Here is a 23,673-nt window from a genome sequence, read left to right on the forward strand (position 1 = left end):
TCTGGTGCTCACCCAGCGATCGGCCTCCACGGCCAGCTTCCGGGGGTCAGCCAACTTGCTGTCCAGGAGGTGCTGCCGGAGTTCCACAAAGCAATTCAGGGACAAATGTTCGTAGGCAATGAGGTCGATGAGCCCCTCAAAGGTGGATACTTTGCTGCCCTTGATCCACCCTTCCAGGGCCCGGCTGTAGAAATTGACATATTCTACCCAGGTGGTGCCGGGGATCTTCTTGCAGTCTCGGAAGCGTTGGCGGTACATTTCTGGGGTGAGCCCGTACCTTGTGAGGAGGGCCTCTTTCATGTGGCTGTAGGAGGTCTGTTCGGCAGATGGTAGGTCGAGTAGGGTGTCTCTAACCTCACCCAGGAATCGACCCCACAGCCCGGCTCCCCAATCTTTCTGCGGAACTCGGTGGGAGGTCATGGCGACCTCGTAGGCCTTGAACCATTGCTGGATGTCATCGTTTTTATAATATTCTTTGACCACGTCCTTGGGGATGTGGACCTTGGGTTCCACCGGGGGAATGGCCTCTCGGGTCGCTGCTGTTTTGCTGCCTTCGTTCCGGGCTTTTAGTTCTATTTCCAATAGGCTGCGCTCGTGCTCCAGCTGGAGCTTCTTTCCGTCATGTTCTCGTTGGAGCTTCTTCTCCTCCAGTTCTCCTTGCAGCCGCAACTGCTCGATGGCTAGCTTTTTCTCGGCCAGCTTGAGTTCTCCCTCCATCTTCAAACGGGCTAGTTCTAGCTCGTGGCTTCGGTTGCGTTCTCGGTCGGCCATCTCTTCTGGAGATAGACCTCTCTCCGTGCTGGGAGTCCGCGTCGGGGACTCTGTTCTTTCTTGCTCTGGAGCGTGGGTTTCGGTCAGAGGGGCTCCCCCCCATCGGCTTCTGTCGGTGCTGGAGGTTGTGCTCCGGCCTCCACTCAGGCTGTTAGAGCTTGTTGGAAGTCCTCTTTGGTGTTTAATCCCTTTGACGGGATACGGAGATCCTTGCAGAATTGCTTGACCTCACGGTGCGAATAGTCTCCCAGAAGCTCCATCTGGAAGGTGGTCTTGTCGGCTGTGACGCTCATGGCTGCTTCTTCGTTTGGGTAGTGTGTCAGTACTGTACGATCCCTAGACGTAGGTTCTTATCGCGACGCTGCCACCAATGTAGGAAGGGGCGATCCCCGAGGGTCAGGTTGTGCTCACCCGACCACACCCGGACCCACCTCTCCCCCAGAACTTGCCGAGGCTTGATTGTGAGGTCCTCACCGGGGAGGACTTCGGGTCTAGGATCGTACACACTGAGCTCACACCGCACTACGAACAGACACCACACCGGTGGGTTTTAGTAACAAGATCTTTATATAAGCAAATAGCGAGGTAGCACTCTTATATACACAGGGGTCAAGGGACCACAAAGTCTTGGAGGATTCGGAAAGGGGGAAGCGGGACAGTCTTTTAGTCTCTGGGACAGTACGAGGCGTACCCTACGCACAGCTCTCAATCCTCGAGCCGGGGGGTACGGGATGATGGTCGTACTGGCTGCTTCACCTCCGTCGAGTCGGCTCGGTCGTGATGGTGCTCTCGATGGTCCAGCCGGACCAGAGTACTCCTCGAGCCGCGACGAGGTCAGCAGGACTCGATCTGGAAGTTCGTGAGGAGCCGCGACAGCGTCAGCAGGGCTCCGATGGTCTTAGAGGTCGAGCCGCGACAGCGTCAGCAGGGCTCCGATGGTTCAGTTCAGCTTGAGCCGCGACAGCGTCAGCAGGGCTCCGATGGTTGCAGGTTCAGCTTGAGCCGCGACAGCGTCAGCAGGGCTCCGATGGTTACCAGTTCAGCTCGAGCCGCGACAGCGTCAGCAGGGCTCAGAGGTTCAGGATGAGTCTTCTTAGGGTCAGCCGCAATCATATCAGCAGGGCTTCAGGTCCAAGATACAACTGCCCGCTAGTTGTCGGGCGGGCCCAGTTATAGTCCTTCTGCTCTTTGATCTCCGGACCCTCGCAGGCGGAGGTCTCAAGCCCTGGGGGCTGGTCGTTTGCGAGGTCCGGCGGTTGGCTCTTTGATCCCTTTGAAAGATTGGTCCGGGAATTCCCAGACGCCCAGCGGGTCTGGAGCCAGCCCTCGGGGAGGCCAGAGGGGTGATCGAAACTGGCCCACAGGGGAGGGCCAAAGGGGTGACAGATACCAGCCCCTCAGGGGAGGCCGGAGGTGCCATCGAAACTCCCTGGCTTATCTCACTCGGGAGCCCTTTACCCCCCAGCCGGGACTGACGCGCCTTTGGAGGCTGGGTTTCACTGGGGCCAGGGTCACGCTATGCCCAGGGAGACAGGGATGTCGGGAAGGGAAGATGGCGTCCGGGCCTTGTGGGGCATGCAATGTTAGGCGCTCGGAGCCGGGAGCGGGACGGGGACATGCGGCCTGGTCGTGGGTTTACGGGGGTTCGGGCTCATCGGGGGTGAGACGACCAGGCTGCTGGGTGCAGGCTATTCTTGCGGGGACGCTGCGCAGGGGCTCAGGGTGCAGGCCTACGCTCGCAGGGTTCTGTGGGACAGAGACGGGCCACGCCACGAGGCCGGGTCCAACACCGGGCCACATGATCAGTGGCTCCATGGCATCTGTTGGTCTTCAGGTGTGGCTGTGGACCGGGCTCTAACTCTGGGCGTAGGACTATGCTACGCTCGTGGAGCGTGCGTAATTTGCACAACTACGCGCTACGCGAATTGCACGAAGCGCAGTGCAAAAACGCATAGCGTAGCGGGCATTTTTTGCTTGCTCACGGTCCTCAACGTCGTTAGTGACCACGAGCGAGCAAAATAACATCCCGGCAAGACTTTTTCCTCGTTCGTGATCAGCAACAGCAAGTTGCCGATCGCGAGCGTGGAAAATAAACCTCCCGGCGAGATTCTCAACGCTGGGAAGTCAGGTTTCTCATTGCCAGTGGTCGAGTATGCTCGCGACCGCCTGTGATAAGAAACTACCAGTCCGCATTGAGAAAGCTGCTGCTTGAGTTCAAATCTACTTGAGCAGCAGAAAACGACTGCTTGCGCTGTGCAAGATGCGGTTTGCAATGATTGCACAGTGCGGACAAGCATCTGGCACTGTGCAATCAGTGCGAACAGCATTTTCCCTACGCAGTTCGCTTAGCTTGTTTAATGCGAAGTGCACTTCGCGTAGCTACGCATAGCTCTACTAGGCGGACTGCGTCCAGGGTTACTGGGCTTCCTTCTCTGGTGCCGGCTGTCGTCCGGCTTTGCACCAGGTCAGAGCAGGTGTTAATTTCCTGCTGCTAACGCATCATATCGCATGTTTTGTGATCTAATCGCCGATCTGGCTGGTCGTTGAGAATGGTGCGAAGTGGTGTTGACGCTGCTTTTTGCACAGGAATGCCTACTCTGCATCTCATTAGCAATAGTTGCCGGGGTCATCTGTGGCGATGTTTTTGTGCGGCTGCTATTGCAGGTAAACTGGTGCTATGGGCTGTAAGCACTGGCTTGTGAATGGGGTGATAAATGTATTACGACTTTGGCTGCGATAAAGTGCCAATAGCTCGGCAATAACTCCTTGAGAATATATCCCACAGGGTGTAGTTGCCATAGAGATGCTGATTTAATACAGGTGAGGAATATAGTAGTTGGAATTGTTGCCCTTTTAGAGTAAGAATTGGTGAGGGAGGCAGCTCTTTCCTGTTCAGAGAAATAGAGACAAGATAATGTTTCTCATCACAGTAGTGGTAAATTAGTCCGGGCTAGAGAAGTTGTTCCCTATAGCAAGGTGCGCTGCATAGGCAATAGACTTTTAGCAAACGCTTCGGCTTTTCAGGCAAAAACGTGCAAACGTTCCATTGCCTTCAATGGCAACGCGTGCACCTCTGGTGATTCACTTGCGGGAGCGAGCGCCGCAATATGGTAGCAATTATCACTCTCGCAAGGGAATCGCACAGGTCCCCTCCTCCCCCCTGCTGCCGCACGAGGCGCGTGTGCGCCTCCACCTGCTGCCGCACGAGGCGCTCTCGCTTGTGCTTGTTCCTATGGGTATGATGTCTTGTGGAGAAAAGGAACAAAGTGTGCTATGCCAGTGTGCAAAACCATTGAATTTCCTCATGGATATTTTCTGCTTTGATGGCAATTAGCATGACTAACGGCCACTAGGATGTCCATACCTAGTGGGAAATCTATGCAAATCACAGACGTGTCTAAGATTAGTGAATTTCTCACTTTGAATGACCTTTTTGTGAATCAGACCCTCCGTGTCTGAAGGCATATGTGTAAATGAATTAATCAGTGGCATTGTGTCATAGTACCATTAGTGTTTCTTTCCACCATAATGTGAAGCAGAGGCATGCTGGGTGACGGTAAATCCCTCCTGCACCTACACCGCAGTCTACTTCTATTTTCTTATTAGGTGATTCGATGCCTTTTCCAGTTAGCCCCAGACCTCTCTGGGTCACCTTTGACTCTCTTATCTCTCCTCCAAAGCATTACCATCAAACACAGACATGGGGTTCCGTCACCCGACTACCCGCTGGTTGTCTGGTAGTTTACTATCCAGGACTTCAATCTAGATTCCCGCATCTGTGCTTCTTATTCCAAAGCGCTACCACAAGTTGGATTTCAGCACTTTATTCCCACCCCAACCAGTTTGTAAACAAGTTTAAACTAGCTTACATGGGCCATCTTTTAGTTTCCAGACCATCTCACAAATAATTAATAATATTTATGAGGACATGTGGCCTAGAAGCTGCCGACTATGGAGCTGGGGAACAAGGTTTGTACCCCGGGGCTCAAAATCGATTTGTTTGTGGCCAAATCACCTAATCTCTCGCACCTATCAAAATGTGTAACGTTCTCTTGTAAAGCGCTCCAATGCCCTTGCTTGCGCTATATATAACTGCAATACAATGTATATCAAATTTGGAGGACAGTACATCTCCCGAGCTGCCATGTCTCATGTACAGAATATATTCTACAACTTCTGGACTCTAATGTATTGTTTGTAATGTCGGATGTCGCGCTCACCACCCTCTCCCAAATCCTGCTTTTCCGTTTCCCTGCAGTGCTGAATTCCCTACCCTGTACTTTGTGACAGAGTGACAACCATGAAGTGTTAATAGAGAATATGTTTATGTAACAATAAACTATATTATTCTCTGGATCGTTTGCAATGTACACCAGCGACTTTAGATTTTAATATTGTCTTACAGATCATTGTGTGTTTTTTAACTGTCCTGAGGAAGGTGGTGCGAAAGCGGATCCACCGAAACGCATCGACAATATACCTCTATGCTTTTATTAAAACTATATACATATATCTTTTTAATGAAATGTTGAATATGATGATGATGTATCGTAAAGTGTGAGATTATAATAAATGTGTTTGAAGAACTACTACGAACTGAGAAACATATGTACAACTAATCAATGAAGATAGGTGTTTTAAAAAAAATAAAATCTAATTGAACATAATGTATAAATTGGCATCGCTAGGCTGAATATTTTCTATTGTGCAAAGTGCCTTTTGTGGTTCTACTTAGATCAAAGGGGTTGAGAAAAAGTCCAGCATGATTGGGATGAGATTTTAATTAGAAACACTGGAATGTATGAGGAGAGTAGTAAGGTAAATAAATAATTTAGGCGGATAACTAGATACTTACCAAGGGAACACTTTGTGATTATATAGTGTGATTAACCCAGTTCCCTTTTTTGGTTAAAGGGTCACTCACTATTTTTAGTATTGCTTCCGTATCAGACAGTTATATATGACACAAGCAGTGGTCACAACTGAGTGGCAGGAAGCTCCATTTTCTTTTTTACACTTGTGTTGTTAGTAAAAGAAGTTTAGTTTTATTACATGGTCAGTGGGATAATTGCATTGTAAATACATACGCCAAGTTGCAGCCGCGGACCAGTCTGATTGGCACCAGTCCTACTATCTGGAGTACACTCACAGATGAAATGTGCCATTTCTTGCATTTTCAACACTTTTGTGGTGTGTTTGCTTCCCTTTTGACTGTGGCCAACCAAATCAGATTAGGTTTCCTGAGTATTTTGATGCAATTTTCTTTTCAAGCCTGCCAATGACCGCAAGTCTAAAGCCATTACTACCACGTCTGTCTTCCTTGTCCCAGTTCTACAGCATAAAATGAAATGAAATGAAAAATACATTTATTAGGCGCATGGCTACCATAGGGCATCACAGCGCTAAAGTGAGTTACCATCATGGAGACGGGCAATTCATTTGCCCCAATACTTTTTATTTTTAACCAAAACCAATGCTGTAGTTCCTGCTGGTCCACAACAACATCCTGTAATTTTGCAGAATTTGCCATTTATTTCTGATATATTGCAGACTTTTCCTATGGTGAAGTGGTGGTTGGTGTGCAGGTTGTGCTGTGGTCAGTGGGGGTCCCAGCTTTTACTGTTAGGTAGGTGGGTCCTGTTGGTTCTGGCTCCTGCCAGTTTGTGCCCTCATTTTTGTTTGGGGTCTTTCTGTAGGGTGGTACGGTTAGTATTTTCACCCTTCGTTCTTGCGGCCTTTCCTCCATCTCACTGATTTTTTTGATTTCAGGACCTGCTGCTTAGTTGGTCAGCTTTGTCTGATTTCTAAGTTTTGTATGTCCCTGTTGCGTTTCGCTTCTGCTACATTTCACTTAATATCACGGATTATTGCTTCTGAAGTGATGCCGCTCTTTGTATCTGCTTTCCTCATGCACTGTTAATATACTTCTCATTCTGCATCAGTCACTTCTACTCTACTTGCTGTCTGGAAGGCAGTGTGTGTGCTGTTTTCTTCATTTCAGCCCCTACTCTTGGTCTCTGATTGCTGAGCGCCTTTATGGAACCCATCACTTTTCTTATGGTGTGTCATCAGATTAAGAATGGGTGCTCCACCCATTCTGGCCTCTTGTGCCTTGTGTGTTCTTGGGCGAGGCTCGTTCATATTCGGGGCTTATTCATGTTTTCCTTTTGATTTCTTACTCCAGTTGGGCATGGTGTTTACTTTTACCTTGCAGTTCAACTGCTTCAAGGGCCATATGTGCTGCTCAATGGTTGTGGCTCAATGGTTAGAGCGGCAGACCCTGATGCAGAGGTCTAGCCTGGGACCAGGGTTCAATTCCCCGCCTCGGCGGGTCTTGGGCTCAAAAATTCCACAGACCTGATCATTCTCGCCTCTGTGCCTATTCCAATCATGGAGTCCCACTCTGCAACTCTGGGCAATGGCTTGCTTAATCTCCACAACGGCCCCCACAACGCTAAGGATGCCTGGCCTACACCTTGGGGGTGCCCAGGAGTAGACACCTCACAGGGAAAGCCGGGAGGGGTTCCACAGCGGTATTCGTACAAGCGCCTTGAGACCCTTGCGGGTGAGTAGTGCCCTATACAAGTATCAATTTACAATGTAATTGGCATGACCGTCTCTGTAGCAGTTCAGCTTTCTTTAGGCCGAGCCTAGAGCAGCATGCAGGGTCTGCTCTGCAAGGCATGCTGAATCCGGTATGTGTGGTGGCTTCTGTTAGTGCCCTTATTGAACGCCTGTTTTTGCTTGGTGGAATGGGTAAATTAGTCCTGCCTTAAGGCATTTTGGACCCTCCCAGGCGACTACTCCTTTTACTGTGGCATTATTCTGTTTTTAATATATGTTGGTTCCTGCACACTCTTTTTTTTCTTTGTCCGCTCATCAGCATGGCTTCACGGATGCCGCACTTTCTGTTTTGGACATATCGATATTAGGACAGCCTTCACTTTCTCTTCCATCACTGCCTGTTTGTGGCTTCCCTCCTCCCTCATCACACTCGGAGCCCTCCCCCACCCACCAAGCACACACACAGCTGCGGGTTTCTCACGGCAAAGCGACCTCGCACTTCAAATCTCCCCTCGCCCTAGCGTGCCCCTACTTCTTTAATTTAATGTAATCTGTTCCTGTACTTTTTTATTTCAGAAATATGTCCCAGGATGGCAGAAATAGCCAAGTCGTCAAGATAAGGCTCGGTCGTTCAGGGACGGGCAGGGAGGGCAGAGAAGGAAAAGGATTCTGTCTTTCCCTTCTTGCCCAGAGAAGACAAGTACAGTTAGTGTTCACTTCTCCTGCTCTGCTGCTGCCGCCCATCTCTCTTGTTCTTCCTCTTAGTCCCTCTCTTTCTGTCTGTCTCGCTCCTCATCACTTGCTGAAAACTGTGACTTTAAGAAATGGCTCTTAACCTCTCTTCCTCTCCTTTCCTTTATTTGTTCTCCTGTTAAAAGGATCGAAAAATACTTTTGCTGGAAATGTCTTTTTCTGACATTTTTCTATTCTACAGTGCAGCCTCAGGGACGGAGAGGAAAAAAGGTTCAAAATACGAAAAATAAATTCATTAAATAAAGTGGCTACAAAGTGGCCAGATTGGGTTTATTCACAACCATGCACATTAGTGCCACTTTACAAAGTTTGCCAGTGACGAGCTACTTTCATGTTCTCTTTTTTAATAAGTTGTTCAGTTATACATAATATCATCTCATTTATAAATAAGATAACAAAAATGCTTACAACACTCTTTTATTATAACTCTGCAACATGCTGCACACAAGCCACACTGCTCTACAACATAGATTGGCATATTAGCAAAGTCAATAGCTTTGGCTAAACATTTATAAGGTCCCAAAGGCGAGACCTAGTGGCTATGCCAATGCTTGTTTTCTTTTAGTAAAAGTAACTAGGGATTGGAGTTCTTTCGCCCTCGGGGAAGGGCAGGTTGTGGTAAAAGTCTTTCCAGATGAGGTGGAGATTGGAGTGCTTCCCCTCCATACCGCGCTCTTCAGAGGAGGGGAAGAATGGTTCTCCACGTCATCGACACATTCACTCCCATAATGTGTGTCCACCGCTGTCCAGCAGTGGTTGCCCCTTGATAATGGCGTAGAGTACACCTAGAGGTGTCACTTTCAAGTGGCGTCCCCCGCCGCTACCCTCTTGAAGGAGGCCCAGAGTAGCAGCGGCGCTCGCCTCGAGCCGCACGATTCGCCCCGCATGAAAGCCCAGGCGTCCGGCAGCTCAAGGCGTCCGGCAGCCCAGCCCAGGCGTCCGGAAGCTCAAGCGGAGACAGTGAACCCACTTGTGGGGTACTCCATCCACGGTGTGACACCGAACCGAACCGAACCGAATCCACAGCAGACACCACACGTCTCTCGCCGCAGAGAACTCAAATCTGGTTTTCCAGAGGAAAACTACTCAGGTTTAAACAGTGACGAGTATTTCGGGTTTGAGTGAGCTTGTGGTGAAAGTGCCACTCCGCAGTCACCGCCTTCCCCGTGAAAGGGCGAGATTTTGATCGATACCTTATATCTATTGATCCAAACCTCGATCTGGTCGACTGAACCTTTATTGCCTGTCTTGGAAGGAAACAGTACACCTATCTGCAAATTAGTGCACCCAAGAAAGGACTCTACTCTCAAAGATCACGGACAACTTCTAGGTTTCAAAAGTTTATTGTAAAGATATAATGAGCTGCAAATACAAGCATCTCAGAATGAGATTCACGAGGTACACAGGTCCAATTACATACATGTGCTCTCGAAAAGCCCTCAGACGAGCAACAGAAATCACTAACACAAGTTCTAAAAATAGCAAAGCTATCAGCATAGACGCATATCTCTCCTTCATTTAGGTTGGAGGAAAACAAACACAGGTTAGGCGTCCCTACCCTGTTCTAGATGGTATCCCTACTTAACCAAATCCCAACCTAACAAAGGTGTCAGCAATGAATGACCCCCAAGGGAAGTCACCCACTCTAAGTCTCTTGGTGAAAACCTAAAGTTCTCCAGTCATGACCCCTCACTGCCTACCCATCCGCTCTCTAAAGGGTCCTCAGGTCTCTGCTCTAACTCCACCCAGGGGTGCTGTCCCTAATACAAAATAGTCAACAACATTTGAGACGCCCCTTGCGAAACGCCTCTCACGTGGTGCAACTTCAGGCTTTTTCCATGATGCTTTGTATTGGGCCTCAGACGTTAGAGTTGACCTTGCTTCTCAGTCTCTTCTCCGGCCCGCTGATACCCCTTAAACATTCCAGAACCCTCCTCCATGTCTGGGCCGTCTACTGAACAGACCTCTATTCATTCACTTATAATTGGATCCCCCCTTTCCTGTTGCAGACAGATATCTGCCGCCAAGAACCCAACTCTCATAGACTTCTAAAAAGGCTTGCAACATTTCTCAGCCCAGACATGTACGTGTAAATCAATGCTAAAACATTTCAGGCCTACAATATTTCACATTATGATTATAGCATTCAATTTCTTCATTTAATTAAAGCATGTTAAAACTCTTATTCTATTATTTAGAAAACATTACTCTAAATCATGGCCCATTAATGCAATGACCAAAAACGTTAAACAATCTGTGTCGTGAAAAGAAACACCTTCCCTTTTAGCTCCAGCTCTGGCCCTGAGGCCTACCACGTTCTGCGTTTTACCACAGACCATCTTATGTTAACAGCTACACGACATAGATTCAAAATAATCACGTCTAATAAAATCATATAATGTCACACATTTCTGTATTAGTTCCACTTCTACTTAAGTCTCTATATTAGCTATACATTTAGAATATAATTTCAGATACTATTAGCACTCATGGCATTTCTCTTCATGAATTATGCTCTCTATAGGTAAGTGTGATGTACTCATATATTTATATCAGTTTGCGCTCTCTCAGTTCCCCCCTTTGATGACCTCTCGGGGTCATCACTAACATTTAAACTGCAGTTATTGCTGGCATTCTCTGCGCTTCCAGAGCTCTCAGGCTCCTGTACTGATTATCTTGTATGGCAGCCAATCTCTGCAACTGTTCTCTTTGGGCCCTTTCTGACCTTCTTGCTCTGTACCATTTGAATACCCTCACCAATCCCCACAATATTATCCCACAGATCAATATTATGATGATAGGCTTTAGGATATACCAAATAAAGCTTTTGCCCAAGGTGGAAAACCACCCTCCAACTGTACTCATTCCGTGGCCCACCTTTTCCCAGACATTTTCTCTACTCAAGTCTTCGATCTCTTTGTGTATATTAGTTATGTTCTTAATAACTTTCTCAAGGGGTTTTGAAAGGTCTGGAATGTAAGTGCAACATTCCTGAACCTTCAAAGCCTTACAGACTCCGCCCTCTTTTGCTAATAAGACATCTAATGCAAGCCGATTTTGAAGAACCATAGCCCTTATCGATTGCATCTCTCCTTCTACCAGCATTAAGGACTGAGCAGTGCTGGCAGACAACCTGTCGACAACTGTTGCCAGTCGTCTAATTTTAACATCATTAAGGATTATTCCCAAAAGAGGGAACATAGCTCCAAAGACATCTCCAACCATTTCTGCATCGCCTAAGTCTCTCCTTCCCCTCGATGATGTCTGGCCCTCAATGATCAATAAGTCTTGTGCATGATATATTTTGGGGAAGACAATTGCCAAGTAACATGATCCATACCAGTTGTCAGGTAGTCTCACGTAAGCATTTCTTCCACATACAAAATACACATTTGGAATCACTTGCATTCCCTTCAGGAAATCCTTAGTGTAGTACTCTAAATTAAAAGCATGTTCACAGTCAACTTCACCCACGTATACATTTTCATAATACGTTTTGGCTCGGTGAAGACATAACTTTCCTCTCTGCGCTTTATCTAAAGCTATTGGACCACTACTACCCTTTCTCTTGTGTGACTTCTCTTCCTCGGTCCAATCTAATTTCCCTTGTCCTGATTTTTTCAAAATCTTTTGTCTCCTGTAACGATCATCCACCTGCCCTATGAACTTTTTCTCGACTTCTGACACCTTGCATGTCAGATTATTTCTACGGGCATGTGAAGTATCTAAGGTAATCCAAGGAATGAAGAACTTGGCCAATCTGTCTTCACTCTTCCAGTAATCCCATTTATTCATCTGCTTATAATTCGGGACTTCTGGCAACACAGAATCATAATTGGAGAAATAGTATTCAAAACTATCTCTCTCATAAAATATACTAAGCAATAAGCTACATGTAATGCCATATGTCAGAGGGAGGTGATGATATCGAATTCCTTCATCTACAGACGCAGGCAACTGCATGCAGACGTAGCAATCCTTAACCTCCATGGCATCCACGTATTCATACAAAAGTTTAGCATAAGCATTTGACCTAAAGTCTCCTTGGGACTCGTCTACATGTAACCTGCGGGCTTCTGCAGCCAATAACGCTTTCTCTTGAGTGTTTTCCCTTTTCTCACCTGCAACAGTGGGTGTAAGTGTTACTACAGAATTCGCATCAGTTACCTTTACCTCTTCCTCATGTCCCTTTACATAAGAAATTGTTACCACTAAAGCTATTAATATTATCACTCCTACTATTAGTGTACCTATTATACATTTAGCTCTGCGGTTCGGGGTGCCGGCCTCCATTTCGTCAGACAATCTAGCTTTTCCCTTTCTCTTTGCAAAAAGTTCCTTTCCTCTCGTTCCTTTACAGTCTCTTTCAATCCTTTTTTGTCTTTAGAATCCACACAGCTGGAGGCTGACAGCCTTTTTCGCAAAAAGTCTTTCCACAGTTCAAAAAGACAACCCTAGCCCTTCTCCATCCACTCAAGGGGTTCCCTAAAATTCTCTGCTTCCTGGGCGCTAGGTAATCTTCTTTTCTTCTGCTTGCTTTATTTACAAAGTCCTTTAACAATCGACTATTAGATTTGTGGTTGCAGCTTCAATAGCATAGTTCAATATTTCCATGCGAAGAGTATGCTCTTCATGTGCTGTTATCGTGGTACCAAAGTCGGGGAATTTCAATTCTGTAAGAAACATGTGTTTTAACTTGCTGAGGCGGGGAGGTCTGGGGAGCACGAATGTTAGTGACCCTTCTTGTTCGACACCGGGTACCAACAGTTGTATTTCCACGGTGATAATGGGCTCAGAACTGGACACCACCACCGCTCGGATCCTCCCTGTCTCCGGTTTCACAGACATTTGTCGCCAGATATGTCCACTCAGGTGTGGAGTATCTTCTGTTAGGCACACGCACTCTACTTGACCTCCTTCGGTTCGGTGCCTCAGCGCCCTGAGCACCTTCTTCTGGGTCTGAGTCTTCTGATATCGGAGGAAGGGTTGCTTCTGGAGTTGACCTCAGGCTAGAACTTCTTCTTTGCGGCCAATTTGCTTCTCCACGTGCCCTTCTACTCCTTCTCCTTCTGGTCTGTTCTCGCTCTCTTTCAGACCTGTCAGGGTCAGACTCGTACTCCCAGCTGTCTTCTCCTTCTGTAGCGTCTTCTGTTTCGCTGTTGTACTGACCGTCCTCAGCTTGGTCAGACTCGTTCCCTGCTTCCACTGGCACCTCTACAGCTTGGCTAGCCCCCTCTATGGCTTCTTGGTCCTCAGCTGGACGTCCATCCGAGAGAGGAGCTGTTTCCAGAGGTGCTGGAACCCTTTTCGTATGTGACGCGTGTATCCAATTGGGCAGGCCTCCCACCTTTACAGCTGTACTTGTGATCAGGATGACCTGGTAGGGCCCACGCCAACGAATATCCAAGCAGCTTCTTCTCACATGTTTCTTCACCAGGACCCAGTCCCCAGGATACAGGTCATGGCAAGGGCCCTGGCACGCTGGAACCTCTGCAGCCTGCACCTGAAGGGACACAGAACGCATGGCGTCAGACAGCCCCTTACAATAGTCCAGGATCATATCATCTGTGATATTTAACAGTGCAGTAGCTGGAATAGATGGCAGTCTCATTGCTCTCCCCATTAACACCTCATGTGGTGACAACCCTGTTCTTCTGTCTGGGGTACTACGAAGGCTCATGAGCACTAATGGCAGGGCATCAGGCCAACTCAGGGTCGTTGAGGAGCAAACTTTCGCTATTCTGGACTTGATCGTGCCATTAATTTGTTCCACAATTCCTGAGGCTTCTGGTCGGTAACTGCAATGGAGCTTTTGGTCTATATTCAGTGCAACACAAATCATCTTCACAAGCTCGCTGTTAAAATGTGTTCCCCTATCTGATTCCAAAAAGGCCGGCACCCCGAACCGAGGGACAAGTTCTCTAAGCAGTAACTTAGCCACTGTGAGGGTGTCGCACCTACGTGTAGGGTATGCCTCAACCCATCTGGAGAACACACAAACAACCACCAGGACATAGCGGAGGCGGTTGCATCTTGGCATTTCAATGAAATCTATCTGCATTCTGTTGAATGGACCTCCAGACCTTCCTATGTGACTTAGTGCAACTGGTGTTCTTTTCCCTACATTCAGCTGCTGGCAGGTCACACAACGCTGGCACACTGCTTCTGCTGCTATTCTAAACTTAGGATTGTACCAAGTCTGTCTAAACACTCTCAGCATAGCATCTCTCCCTAAGTGTACGGGACCATGTATGAGTCTAGCCATTGGACTCACCATCTCATTGGGCAACACTGCTCTGCCGTCTGCTGAGACCCAAAAATGAGTCTCACCCATTACACATCCTGCCTTTACCCATGTTTCCTTTTCTGAATCAGGAGCATTTTCTTGCATGGTTGACAATTCATCCCAAGTATCAACAGTTTCCAGTATCATGGCTAATTCAGTTCTTACATTTATTCCACCCACATCCACCTCTGTGAAAGAGTAACCTTGTTCTGCGCAATACCGCGCAACTTCATCAGCATATCTATTGCCTTTCGAAACAAAGTCCTCATTTTTGGTATGTGCGATGCACTTTACAACTGCGATACTTGCTGGACATTGCAATGCTTCTAACAACAAGCGCACAAACTCTCCATTGCGAATGGGAGAGCCTGAAGAAGTCATGAACCCTCTTTGAGACCATAACTGCCCGTAATCATGAACTACCCCAAACCCGTATTGGCTGTCGGTGTAGATGGTGACTCGAATTTGATTGCCTGCTAAGCAAGCACGTGTTAGGGCAATAATCTCGGCTACCTGAGCGGAGTTTACTCCTTCCAGGCACCCTGCTTCCACAACTCCTTCAATTGTACAAACAGCATAAGCTGCTCTCAACTGCCCAACTTCGTCTCTTACACATGAGCCATCGACAAAGAAAACTTCGTCTGGGTCGGTCAGTGGCTCATCTACGATGTCGGGTCTGGGTTTGGTGCATAGTTCAGTCACATCGAGACAGTCATGGTCTGTATATTCATCCTCATCATCAATATCATTTGGAAGTGGCATTAAGGTAGCAGGGTTCAAAACAGAGCATCTCTTGAGGGTCACGTTCTCTGCAGCAAGAATAACTTGCTCATAGCGCGTGAGCCTGCTATTGGTCAGATGCTGTGTTTTGGTCCTGGTCATCAACAGTTCAACAGAATGTGGCACGCACACCTCTAACGGGTGCCCCATGACGATATTTTCACATCTCTCAATGCTGACACCCGTTGCAGCAACGGATTTGAGACATCCGGGCAACGCTGCGGCTACTGGGTCTAAAGTAGCTGAGAAATAAGCAACTGGTCTACGGGCATTCCCATGGATTTGGACCAACACAGACAACGCACAACCTTCTCTCTCACAACAGTAAAGAAAGAATTGTTTATTGTAATCAGGCATTCCCAATGCCGGAGCACGACACAGGTCCTCTCTCAGCTGTAAGAATGCCATCAAACAGTCTTTGTCCCATGGTACCGGATCACTCACCTCCTTGTGCGTCAGTTTTTGCAAAGGTTTTGCTTTCAGTGAAAAGTTCACGATCCACTGTCGGCAATAACCCACCATCCCTAGGAACATCCTGACCTCTCTCTGGGTCTGAGGCGCATTCATTTTCATGATCGCCTCTATCCTATCTGGTGACACTTTTCGTTTGCCTTTCTCAATTCTGTGTCCCAAGTACTGCACTTCTGTCAGGCAGTACTGCAATTTTCCCGGGGATACCTTATGCCCATTGGCAGCTAGGTGATTTAACAAAGCAATGGAGTCTTCCCTGCAAGCTTCTTCTGTGTCTGACGCCACAAGGAGGTCGTCTATGTACTGGACCAGAACTGACTTCTGGGGCAGCACTAGACTTTCAAGATTTTTCTTCAGAAGCTGGTTAAAGATCGATGGACTCTCTGTATACCCCTGAGGGATACGACACCATGTTAGGACGCGATTTTCCAGCTTAAATGCGAAAAGAAAATGGCTATCTTCGTCCAAAGGGATCGAAAAGAAAGCCTGACAAAGATCTATCACAGTGAACCACTCAGCTTGGAATGGAATCTGAAACAGTATCACTGATGGATTCGGCACCACTGGACAACATGAAACGACTATGTTATTAATCTTTCGAAGGTCCTGCACTATCCGAAATTTCCCATTTGGTTTCTGCAGACCCATAATCGGGGAGTTACATGGACTACCCACTATTTCTTTCAGTATTCCCTGTTTAATCATGGACTCGATCACGGGTTTTATGCCTGCAATCGTTTCTGGAGTCAATTTATACTGGGGTGTTCTTGGGAACTCAGCATGCGGTTTCACTACAATTTTCACTGGGTCCACCCCTTTGACCAATCCAATCTCTTCCCCAGTGAAATCCCATACCTCTGATGCCACTGTCTCTCTCAAATCCCAGGGAAGCTCGTCTACTGTCAAAGTAGGGTACAGCTCCACACATATTCTTGAGTTTGCAACTTTGAAATCTGCATCATCATCATTAGTCAATACCTCCACTCCCTGGGGTGTACAATATATAGTACAATTCAATTTGCACAACAGGTCTCTTCCTAGCAGACACACAGGGCTTGAATCGCAAACCACAAATTGGTGCTCATCGCTGTACTTCCCTATTTTCACCTGTACCGGTTCTGTCAATTGGCTGGTTATTCTCCTGTTTGCGACCCCTACCACCTGTATGGTCTCTCCAGACATGGGCAGGTCTGGAACTGCAGCTGATCTGATCGTGGATCTAGTGGCTCCTGTGTCCACCAGAAATGTCGTAGGGCACCCTGCTACTTCTGCTTCCACATAGGGTCCCCTCTGATCTACCTCTAAGGCTGCCCCAAGGGTGCAGTCTTCTCTTTCCACTCTCTGTCCGGTTAATGGGTCCACATAATAGCATTCTTCCCCTTCCATAAACAGGGGCATTTGTCTATAGGTCTTACCCATACTCCCTACTCGAGGAGGTTGCGGGAACTGGGCTCGGGGAGGAGCCCCCCCCCCTTTGAGCACCTTTCCTTGGTATGGCGTCGCCCCTCTCATAGGTGCGCTCTGGACCTCTTCCTCCTCTATCTCTTGCTCTCCGATCTCTACATTGTAAGGGCACTCGCGTTTCCAATGCCCCAACTCGTTGCACTGGTGGCACCTAGTCGTTTTCTTCAAGGTAGCTATGTCTACTCTGGGTCTAAAGGTAGTACTCTCCTCATTACCCTTGTTCTGACTGTACTGCTTCTTACCTCCTGTACCTGTCCCTTGCTGCTGTTGTTGCGGTCCCCCCTTTCCTGCTGTCTGCAATTGTACCACCATCAGCTTTTCTTTTAGTTTCTTAGCCTTGGAGTCTACCTCATCACAGCAGTACCTGGCATATCTCAGTATTTCATCTAGGGGTCTACTTTGCCAACAAATCGAGTGTTGCTGAATCATTAAACTAATATCCGGTCTCAGTCCCAGGACGAACTTGGACACGAATTGCCCTATGTCCTTTGGATCCATTACATCCAAGCCGCTATACTGTTTAAACGCCTTCAGCAATCTCTCGTAATATTCATGGACTGTCTCTTTGGGTTCCTGTCTCGTTCTGTCTATTCTGACCCAATCTATGTCTTGCATTGGCACTTTTTCTTTCAGCCAAGTCATCACTCTCTCGAATTTTGCCATCACGATCTCGGACGGCCCATTAGTCCTAGCATCTCTCTCTGGCTCCGTTGTGGGCCACTCAGCGCTAACCTTGCATGCTGTCCACAGATCTCCTGGTACTACAATGTCAAACAGCGTGTTCAGATCTATCCATAGGACTTTTGAGATCTTTACAAACCTCTCGACTTGCTTGTACCACTCCACGGGGCTCTCTCGTAACTTGGGGAAAGATGTGGTAAAAGCAGCTAAATCTCCCCTACTCCAAGGGACATGTACATAGCTCCCATTGGCAACTTCACGCAAAGGGTAAGCTTCTATTCCCTGCTGTCCTGGTGTTATACCAATCATGCTTCTTCTGCCGGTCCCTTTCTTGGACCACCTCTCTTCCCACTTATCTAGTGCCCTCCATGTCCTTATTCCAGTAATCAGTTCCCTTATGTGTGTTTTCAGCCCAATCGTTCTCCTCTCATCTAGATCTCGATCTGAGTAATGTAGCCTGTGGTTACCCTGTAATGCTTTGGTTCTTGACAAGTCCACCATATATTTGCCTGCTAGTTCGACTAACTTCTCATGGACTGCTCTCGCCTTTCGTGTGATGTCCTTTGCCATATACAGTATTTCATCCTGTTCATACATTTCCATTCTTTCTAAAGGCAGGGTACCATCTACCATGTCATCCAGATCTGACCTTAAGCTGGAGACATCAAGTCTCTTGGCTTTTATCTCAGCTCGCAATATGTCTTTCGAAGGGGGCTCACTGGTCTCCCTACCATCCCAACTTCGAGCTCTGCGTTTGGGCTCAGGAGAATTAATGGGTGGCCTCCCTTGCTCCCATCTCTCCAGGTCCCATGCTCGGCCATCCGATCTTGGAAGGTGATGGAACACGGGCCTTTTCTCCCTACTCTCTCTCTGCCTACTCTCGTCTTCTTCTCTCCTCTCACCGCACATCTCTCTGTTATTTTCCCTCTGGTCGCTACACTCCCTTTGCCTCGTATCGCTCAGTATCCGATACGATCCTTCCTGGTTCCCCATATTCCCTGGGCTGCGCTCATTTCTGTCATCACAGGGACTATGGTGCGACCTCTCACAACTCCCATTCTGTTCTCTGGTGGCAGGCACACAGTGTGGACACTTAAAGCTGTTTCTGTACTCTTGCGCTCTCCTCTCCCCTTCACTGAGTATTGGGCGCGCCACCCCTCCACTCCCGGGGCCCCCGTTTTCCAGGTCTGTTCTACCTCCACTCCGGGCCCAATGGGTGACTCCCCTACTCCCTCTACAGTCCCACTCCGGGCTACTCTCCCCAGCCCCGCAGTGAGTTCGTGCTCTGCTGTCCTGACTTTCTCTTTCTGCTTCCGCAGCATTGATGCACTTTTGAGCCTTCACTGCCTCATCCCACTGCTTCATGTACTCATTTAGCTCTTGAAAGGATTTTCGTCCAGATCCCCTCAGATCCATTGGCCATCTAGGGCCCCCAGGATCTCCTCCTGGGTCCCCTGCTGTGTGCATCGGGGTGCTCCACTCTCTGGGTATCGGCATCTGACTTGGGGAATTAGTGGTATCGTTCCTCCTTGCCTGCTCTGCTCTTTCTCTGTCTTTCCGTTTCCGTTCTTCCCCTTTTGCTCTCTCTTGGTCATATATCGATATTATAGGACCTATGGTAACAGGTACCTGTAGTGCATCTGGTAATGGGTAGGATGTGGCGCTTTCCGTTTCCGGCGCTCTTTGTACCACAAACCTACCGACTACCTGTTGCACCTGACTAGGCTGGAGCAACTCTTTCTTTGGCTCAGGATCCCACTCTGAACTGGGAAGCGGTCTATGCTCTCCTGCATTGCCCCCCTTTTCTCCTTCAGTATTCTCGACCTCTCCCCCTGCTCTATTATACGGGGGTGGCCTGTCTGTCAGTAATCTGTTTATCAGGCTGTCCTCTGTTTCGCTCTCATCATCTTCTTCTAGGGGGCTTTTATTTACTGGCGCCTCTAACACTGGGTACAGTTTATTTATTTCCAAATTATGCACTCTCCATCTTTTAGCATCCGCATCCCACCTGGCATCCTGTACTGCCCTTACCGAGCGTTTCACCCTTTCTTGTCGTCTGTTCATATTCCTTTCATGCGCTGCCCTAAGCCATGCATCAAGGGCTTCAAACTGGGTTGGTCTAGGCAAGGGTCTCTTTGAGGTCATGACTGATTTCAATCGATGTAACACCTCTAATCTGAACGTCCCGTACTTCGGGAACGTCAGTTCCTCGTTTCCTTCAGTAATCTTACTCCACTCTGATATCCAAAGGATCGTATGCAACCCAACATTTACTGCCATATAACGAGCTGGCGTACCCTCCGGCGGGGCTTCTTCCCCTTCATACGATCCTCTCCTCTCTTTCTTAAACAGCGCTTTCAACCATTTAAAACACTTCATAATTATGCGCACAAAATCCAGCCTCGCTACTCTGTTTACTTCCTGATGACAATCCACCAATCCTGTCGCGGCTTTGCTAGCTTGGCCTATCACAGCGCGGTCTTTCTCCTGTTGGCCAATCACGTCGCGACCCTGTATGACGTGTTCGCTAGCTGGCCTATCACAGCGCGGTCTTTCTCCGGTCAGCCAATCACTGCGCGACACCACCTGACATCTCTTTTCTCCGCTTCGCAGCAGCACCCCTCCTTTCTCAACTCGTCTCCCGGTTATGCATGCGTCCCATTCATACACTGAAAAATGACTACTTCCGACCAAGCGGTCACTTCTCTCGACTGTACGTCCACAGTCTATCTGTAATTGTCAACACAACTGACGAGATGTCTATCGTCTCTCTGATAGGTTACTTACACACACAGTAACTTCCGACCAGCGTCCGTTACTCACGCACTCACTCTTACGTTCCCCCTATCTCGGTCTCTCGGGTGATCAATGGTACCTCATGACCCCCTTCACACTAGTTGACAATTACTCTGGGTGTCCGATACACCCGAACCACTTAAGCTCTCCTTGAACTTAAGATTTCCACCGGTTGCGCGCGCTCACAACCTGTTCCACAGTCACTCTACAGACATTCAACTCCGCCAGACATTACAACATAGATACAATACAAAAACACCGCAATCTAACACGCATAACCCTTTATACTCACTCTCGACCGATACTGCTGCTTTTTCTGTCTCACGTCATCCGGATCTTCATCTGCGGGCTGTTCTTCCGATCATCGATTTCTAGGGGCCTTGGGGTAAGCTAACCTGGCCTAGGTCACCGTCCTCAAGAAGGCAACCATCCTCTATAGCTACCAACTGAAAGGGCGAGATTTTGATCGATACCTTATATCTATTGATCCAAACCTCGATCTGGTCGACTGAACCTTTATTGCCTGTCTTGGAAGGAAACAGTACACCTATCTGCAAATTAGTGCACCCAAGAAAGGACTCTACTCTCAAAGATCACGGACAACTTCTAGGTTTCAAAAGTTTATTGTAAAGATATAATGAGCTGCAAATACAAGCATCTCAGAATGAGATTCACGAGGTACACAGGTCCAATTACATACATGTGCTCTCGAAAAGCCCTCAGACGAGCAACAGAAATCACTAACACAAGTTCTAAAAATAGCAAAGCTATCAGCATAGACGCATATCTCTCCTTCATTTAGGTTGGAGGAAAACAAACACAGGTTAGGCGTCCCTACCCTGTTCTAGATGGTATCCCTACTTAACCAAATCCCAACCTAACAAAGGTGTCAGCAATGAATGACCCCCAAGGGAAGTCACCCACTCTAAGTCTCTTGGTGAAAACCTAAAGTTCTCCAGTCATGACCCCTCACTGCCTACCCATCCGCTCTCTAAAGGGTCCTCAGGTCTCTGCTCTAACTCCACCCAGGGGTGCTGTCCCTAATACAAAATAGTCAACAACATTTGAGACGCCCCTTGCGAAACGCCTCTCACGTGGTGCAACTTCAGGCTTTTTCCATGATGCTTTGTATTGGGCCTCAGACGTTAGAGTTGACCTTGCTTCTCAGTCTCTTCTCCGGCCCGCTGATACCCCTTAAACATTCCAGAACCCTCCTCCATGTCTGGGCCGTCTACTGAACAGACCTCTATTCATTCACTTATAATTGGATCCCCCCTTTCCTGTTGCAGACAGATATCTGCCGCCAAGAACCCAACTCTCATAGACTTCTAAAAAGGCTTGCAACATTTCTCAGCCCAGACATGTACGTGTAAATCAATGCTAAAACATTTCAGGCCTACAATATTTCACATTATGATTATAGCATTCAATTTCTTCATTTAATTAAAGCATGTTAAAACTCTTATTCTATTATTTAGAAAACATTACTCTAAATCATGGCCCATTAATGCAATGACCAAAAACGTTAAACAATCTGTGTCGTGAAAAGAAACACCTTCCCTTTTAGCTCCAGCTCTGGCCCTGAGGCCTACCACGTTCTGCGTTTTACCACAGACCATCTTATGTTAACAGCTACACGACATAGATTCAAAATAATCACGTCTAATAAAATCATATAATGTCACACATTTCTGTATTAGTTCCACTTCTACTTAAGTCTCTATATTAGCTATACATTTAGAATATAATTTCAGATACTATTAGCACTCATGGCATTTCTCTTCATGAATTATGCTCTCTATAGGTAAGTGTGATGTACTCATATATTTATATCAGTTTGCGCTCTCTCACCCGTCTCCTCCGGTGCTTCCTCTAATGACAGGTGAATAAATAACCCGGCCCCTCCTTCCCCTATCTATAGTCAGGAGGTTGTAAAAATTAAGCAGGCTGGGAAGAAAACTGGCCCGGCCTCAGGTCTGCTTGACGACATCAGCGCCTTGGAGATGAGCGCCGCAGGGCTGTAAATGTGGGAGTGCGTGAGAGATATGAAGGTGCAAAGATCACCCGCGAGGCCGGGGGCACACCGCCGCTCCCTCCCGCCTGCCTCTCAGTCCGTGATGAGGCCCGCTCCCGTGGGCTTGGCTGGGGAGAAGACGTGAGCTGTGAAAAGGGGGCGCCATGGCTGCTTGGCGGAGATCTGCTCTCGTTCCACTTTGGCTTTTGCTGAGTGCATGCCTCGGATTGGCCTTGGCACAGGGGAACAAAGGTAAGGTCACTTGTGGGGTACAGCCGCTTCTTTCACCTTCTAGAGTTAGAGCCACAGGCTGCCCCATCGTCCTCATAACTGAGCGCATTTTAAAAGAGGCTGGAGCGTGTGGCTGGCCATGGCGGCGGGTGGATGACGCTAAAAAACCTCAATATGATATTTCGCATATCCAGAGTGTGCGTAAACCCAGGATGTAACACTAAAGTGCACTATTCATGTGGATGACCTTAGCCCAGCGAGAGTCCATCCGTCCTATGGCATGGCATGGAACGATCGCCTCGGATGGAGCATATATTTTAGGGTAGGAATGGATAGAATAGAAATTGAGATGGCAAATTAGGATAGAACTGGGGAAGGCAGGACACAAGAGATACAACAAAAAACAGGATACACCAAGCTAGATTAAGACAAACCTTTAGAGAACATAATTGAGTAATATGGAAGAGAGCAAAGTAGACTAGAGCAAAATGTAACGTTGAATGGAACTGTTCTGTGTTGAATGGTGTCGTAAGATCTGGCAAAGATGTGCAAAGTAAGAAAAAACAGGTAACTGGCCTTCTCCACCTATGCTAATTTCAGGCGTTGGTTACAAGTGGGGCCCACCGACACTTTTTTTTGGAGACTGGCATTTTTTTTTTTCATCAAGCCTTGAGGCAGGTCGAGGAAGAGAGAAACACAAAAGGGGGAAAGGAGGAGGAAGAGAAAGGCACAAAAACAGTTTAGAGCGAGAAAACAAACAAGAATGGAAAAGAACCCGCGAGATACAGAGGCAATGAATGTCTGGTGTGGGGTGAAGGAGTTTTGCAGTGGAATCAAGACAGCCCAACCTTTGTACTAGGCA

The 23,673-nt window shown here is 47.7% G+C and overlaps 1 protein-coding gene across 4 annotated transcripts in view; it reads left to right on the top strand.

Moving 5' to 3' along the window:
* The first annotated feature begins 22,527 nt into the window (after nucleotides 1–22,527).
* CDHR5 (cadherin related family member 5) overlaps nucleotides 22,528–23,673 on the top strand; it is a 392,579-nt gene continuing 391,433 nt past the window's right edge. For all 4 annotated transcript variants that reach the window (XM_078682818.1, XM_078682819.1, XM_078682820.1 and 1 more), the window contains exon 1: nucleotides 22,528–22,832. In XM_078682818.1, the coding sequence (XP_078538944.1) occupies nucleotides 22,745–22,832 (88 nt within the window). In that variant the 5' untranslated portion in view covers nucleotides 22,528–22,744. The remainder of the gene's footprint in view (nucleotides 22,833–23,673) is intronic.

This window comes from Lissotriton helveticus, chromosome 3_1 (genome assembly GCF_964261635.1).
Source record: "Lissotriton helveticus chromosome 3_1, aLisHel1.1, whole genome shotgun sequence".
In the NCBI taxonomy this organism is placed as follows: domain Eukaryota; kingdom Metazoa; phylum Chordata; class Amphibia; order Caudata; family Salamandridae; genus Lissotriton; species Lissotriton helveticus.